The sequence below is a fragment of the Apis dorsata genome, unplaced genomic scaffold, assembly GCF_000469605.1.
Source record: "Apis dorsata unplaced genomic scaffold, Apis dorsata 1.3 scaffold_191, whole genome shotgun sequence".
Classification (NCBI taxonomy): Eukaryota; Metazoa; Arthropoda; class Insecta; order Hymenoptera; family Apidae; genus Apis; species Apis dorsata.
This window is the reverse complement of record NW_006263476.1, coordinates 83,288-88,428: the sequence shown is the minus strand read 5'-3', so window position 1 is coordinate 88,428 and position 5,141 is coordinate 83,288. Positions and strand designations below refer to the sequence as shown.

The following is a 5,141-nucleotide window of genomic DNA, read 5'->3' as shown; positions in this document are numbered from 1 at the left end:
TGAATGAATTTTATTTTCAAATAGTATTATAATTTTTAGATATTATTTACAATTTTATATTTTCTCATAATTTTCTTCTATTATATATATATATATATAAATATATATATATGTATATATATATATATATTTGAATCTTCTTTTGGGGAATATGAATTTTATATATAAAAAAAGATGTACCTCCAAAAAAAAAAAACATATTCAACGTTATTAAAAATGCATTTGCATTGCTTTCATTTAAAATCGATAGTATGCTTCCAAAATCAATTGAAATTTGATTTTAATCTCCTCATTCCTATTCCTTCCTTTTTTATTATCAGTATCTTATCATTACAATCACCATCTTCTTTTATTTTCGTGAGCGAACGATAAAGAGAGTAAATGATGATATTATTAACAATAAAATTATGAATTTGCATAATAAAATTATCAATATTAAATCTATAATTGTGAACATGTATATATCTTTTTCTACTGCATGTACGTTTTGTATTTAGCATGTGATTTGGTAGGTAGAACATAATTTGAAGAAAAATAATGATTTTGCATGTATCGTTACATTATTTCTATTGATACTATATTTCCTATTTAATAGTGAATGATATAGTATATATTATGTCTAGTAATCAATTTAAAATCATAATTTTATGAATATTCTATTCTACATTTACAACATTTTATCTTTTTTATCTTATTTTTATTTATAAATTTATTTTCAAATGATTTTAATAATTAATAATATAATGCAGTAATATTGATAATACAACAATATTTTTTGTTTTTAATTTGATAGATATAATTATATATAATATATTATTAAAATTTGTTATAAATTATAAGACTACATCAAATATGATGTACATATATATATATATACATACATACATATATATATATACTAGTGTATAGATATAAAGTTAAAGTAATGTAACGCCATCTGATCAAATCGTTCAAATTCTCCGTGCATGTTTCCCTTTAACCTCTAAAGTATACGTAACAGTGTTTTACGTTAGAGAAAATTACGCGTATTTTAAAAACGTAGTTTAATCTAAATCTCGCTTCAATCAAGTGTTTTTATTATTGTCATCGTATATGAATAATAGATATTAAGAATTATAAGTAGAAGTGAATAGAAAGGAAAGACCTTTGACAGAAATTCGAAGGCTAAAAATTTACGTATTCTGCCTGTTGTTGCAATATTCTCGCACTATGATAAAATCCTATTAATAATATCTACAAACGATTCAGTTCACATTGTAAACAGCAACTAGGGAAGAATAATCGACAAACTTTTATTGCTATATACTTCTGGATTTCTGCAATATCCTTTTATCTAAATCGTTATCTAAATCATTTTTTCGTTACTTCCCTTTGTTAATTATAAACAAATTACAGTTCACAATTCTTAGAATGTTTTGACTTAGTCGCTTTTCAATAACAAAAATTATTCCAATTATTAATTAAACTCGTATTTCGAGAATATGATACCTGTGAATTTTATAATTTCAAAGGTAAGTTTGTATATAATTTAACATTAATAATTTTTTAAACATAGAAAATTAATTTTAACTTATACTTTAATTTACACTATAAATTTAACATACATTTTTTATATTTAGGTATTAAACAAATTGAATTAAATTGCTTTGGAAAAATTCAATCATTAATTTTTAAGGATAAAATATTATCTTTAAAATCTATTACAAAAGAAAAAAATTTAAAAAATAATGGATACATCAATGCGTGAAAAACTACTTACTTTTGCGGATGTTATGATTAGAGTTCCACCTTTATTTATCATAGATGAATTACTTAGAATTGGACTTGGATTATCCAATGACAATGTAGTGCTTTATAGCACAGAACGTGGTTTTAAGATATCAAGAGTTTCAGACAGCATTGTAAATTCAATAATACCTACTTCATTGTTACAACCATTTGACTTTGAATATTTTGCTTATAAAATGCATTTTATAATGGCATTGAAGTTTTTATGCTGCTGTTTGGGTAAGATATTATATACATTTAGAGATTCTTGAATATAATATATTTTATTGTCTAAGCAAAGATATTTAGTAATTTTATTTTATTAGAGAATGAGATAAATTTTTATTTTAAACTTAATGAAAAATAAAACATATTGTTTATAATATAATTAGATTCAAAATAATAAAATTTATTATAGAAATTTTATATTCAAAGTTATAAAGTTGATTTCAATAGATTAGTATATTTTAAAAAGAAGCAAACTTTATAATATGCAGCATTCTTAAAGTATATATAAACCATTAATTTATAAATCATAAAGAATTAATATAAAAAATTAAAAATTATTTTATTCTTTTTTCTTTTATAATTTTAAATGTAAAAAACAAAAAATATAAAAATAGAAATGTTACAGTTAAAATTAAAATAAAAATCAATGATTCATTGTTAAATATTTATTTTTCAGGATATATAGCTGCAATATGCATATTTATGTTATGGACAAAACATCTAATAATTGTATATGTATACTTAATATCAGTAGGGACAATATTTATATCCTATTGGTCAAATATTAGTACAATGAAAGCTATTATTACATATGTGAGCACACAACGTGAATACACAACTAGCATACTTGATGATATTTTGACTCTTGATTTAAAATATATCTTAGACGAAGGACCAGGTTTCTTAATAATTCAGAATTATGTACTACAATGCTTATTAGCTAGCATTTTTTGTTATATTCATCTTGCACCAAGACATCCGATTCTGCAAAAACTTCTTGTATTAAGTTTTATGGCACCGCCGATCTTGGGCATTTGTCCATTGCCGGTAAGTTATGAAATTGAACTTCATATATATTAGATAAATATATTTTCAAAACTACTTTATCACGAATTTTAATTATACGTTTTATAACATCTCTATTGAATGTTATGAACAATAAGAAAAGAAAGAAAAAGATTTAAATAATGAAGCGATCTTTCGAGAACTTTATTTTCAATTTAATTTAAATCGATTTAAATTGCTAATATGTTTCGACGTAGTTCAATTAAAAACAATTGCATGTTGAAAAATAGATTTTTATTTACATATTTGTATATAGAATACTTTGATTTATATACATGTACATTATATAATGTTTCTCATATTTTCAAATATCACGTATAAAATATAAGTCATTTCTACATTTATGTACATATTATTAAATATTCATAACTTTTCAGACGCAAGTTCTCTATCATGTGCCAGTATTCGCAGCTCTTCTTCCATTAGCTGTATGTAAATTTGTTATTTGGTACAATGGAATTACTATGTTAAACACGATTTATATGGGTTATCAACATGCACGTAACTTCATAAGCAATTACGGTTTATCCGCACTTGCCGAAACCGAATGGATCCGATTGAACGTTCCGTGTGTATTACGTATGTTTTGGATGCTAAGAGTTGGAGGACAAGTGTTTCAGATCCTTGGAAATCATTACGGTGAAGAGACGTTTACCTATTACGTAATGATTAGAAGTTTATTAGTCAATGGTTGCGAAACATTGACGGCCGTCTTGGGAATGACAAGTATAATTTCATTTATTTGCGATTATATCGGATGTTTCTTTCAATGGGTGTTGCTCACGGAAGACGAAGACGAGAAGAGTATCGGTACTGTGTCCGCAATTTTATTTTATGTGCTGGCCTTGCAAACTGGATTAACAAGTTTGGATAGAGAGAAACGTTTGGTCAGATTGTGTCGTAATTTTTGTTTATTGTTTACGGCTGTTCTACATTTTGTCCACAATATCGTAAATCCACTTTTGATGTCGCTCAGCGCTTCGCATAATCCAGCACTTCATCGACATATTCGTGCTTTGGCAGTTTGCGTATTTTTGATACTATTTCCAGTGTCACTCTTAGTATATCTTTGGTCCCATTATACTGTAAACACGTGGTTACTTGCGGTATCGGTGTTTAGTATCGAAGTAATTGTAAAAGTGCTAGTTTCGCTCGCTATCTACTCTTTGTTTCTGATCGATGCTTATCGTAGCGTATTTTGGGAACAACTTGATGATTGCGTATATATAATACGATCTTTCGGTAATACGGTCGAATTTACATTTGGTATTATTCTCTTCTTCAACGGATTTTGGATGTTAGTGTTCGAATCTGGTGGAGCAATTCGAGCCATTATGATATGTATCCATGCCTATTTTAATATATGGTGCGAAGCAAAAGCCGGTTGGAGCGTGTTCATGAAACGTCGATCAGCCGTTAACAAAATCAATTCTCTGCCCGAAGCAAAGGCAGAGCAGCTTCGAATGCTGGATGATGTTTGCGCTATTTGTTATCAAGAGATGCAAAGTGCCAAGATCACGCGTTGCAATCACTACTTTCATAGCGTCTGTTTGCGAAAATGGTTGTACGTTCAAGATCGTTGTCCACTTTGCCACGATGTATTGTATAAAGTTGAGAATTCGCAAAACAAAAGCAACGAGATTATCCCCACCGAACAACGGGTAGTGGCAGATGCTGAAGACAATGTTCCCGGAGTGAACGAAGATAGGTGAAAAGACGAATAATTTTAATAAATGATAAACTGTTAAGAGTCGAAAATTTAAAGTCATAAAATATCGATCTCCGAATATCTTGCCTAAAAAAAAAAAAGTTTCGTTTCCTGTAAGTCGCTCAAATTTCAGTAATTTGATACGATTTACTTTAAACGTTTCTCGATAATGTTGAAGTCTGTTAAAAAAAAAAAAAAAAAACAATAAGGAATTCCACCATGAGAAAAACTCCGTTACCATTTAAATTTAGCTTATAAGAATATTTCTCTTATGATACCTACTGGTTAGAATCAAAAATTATATACATGTGATTTGCTTTTATACTTTCTCGAACATAAGCAACGCTCAAGCTTCCGTGCACTCATTCTGCTTATTCTTCCATTTTATAATCTTCTACTACTCTATAAATCAATATATTCCATTGATTTAAATTGAAAAGTTCGTATCGCTCGTATCGCATTACAGAATAAACGTCCCTGGATACGACCAACCGAATTATCGTGTATTTTATTGAATATGCGAATTTACTTTGAGCTTTCATCGTCAAATGAAAGGTGATAATGTGAGAGATGATGATAATAATATGATCAT

The 5,141-nt window shown here is 27.4% G+C and overlaps 1 protein-coding gene across 2 annotated transcripts; it reads left to right on the top strand.

The window, feature by feature from the left end:
- The first annotated feature begins 935 nt into the window (after positions 1-935).
- LOC102673106 (protein TRC8 homolog) lies at positions 936-4,754 on the top strand. Of its 2 annotated transcripts, XM_006614571.2 has the most exons (4): positions 936-1,511; positions 1,620-2,007; positions 2,453-2,823; positions 3,219-4,553. In XM_006614571.2, exons 2-4 carry the CDS (start codon positions 1,728-1,730, stop codon positions 4,551-4,553), a joined length of 1,986 nt encoding a protein of 661 aa, XP_006614634.1. In that variant the 5' UTR covers positions 936-1,511; positions 1,620-1,727. The 2 variants fall into 2 exon arrangements, with proteins under 2 accessions (XP_006614634.1, XP_031365743.1); XM_031509883.1 differs by lacking the exon at positions 936-1,511 and having other exon boundaries at positions 1,728-2,007; positions 3,219-4,754.
- The last annotated feature ends 387 nt before the right edge of the window (positions 4,755-5,141 follow it).

Excerpts from the sequence above, each read along its gene's own strand:
- LOC102673106 (XM_031509883.1), top strand. The coding sequence starts at position 1,728 with ATGGATACATCAATGCGTGAAAAACTACTTACTTTTGCGGATGTTATG. Across the intron at positions 2,008-2,452 it reads GTTTTTATGCTGCTGTTTGG|GATATATAGCTGCAATATGC; the intron begins GTAAGATATTAT and ends TTTATTTTTCAG. Across the intron at positions 2,824-3,218 it reads TGGGCATTTGTCCATTGCCG|ACGCAAGTTCTCTATCATGT; the intron begins GTAAGTTATGAA and ends ATAACTTTTCAG.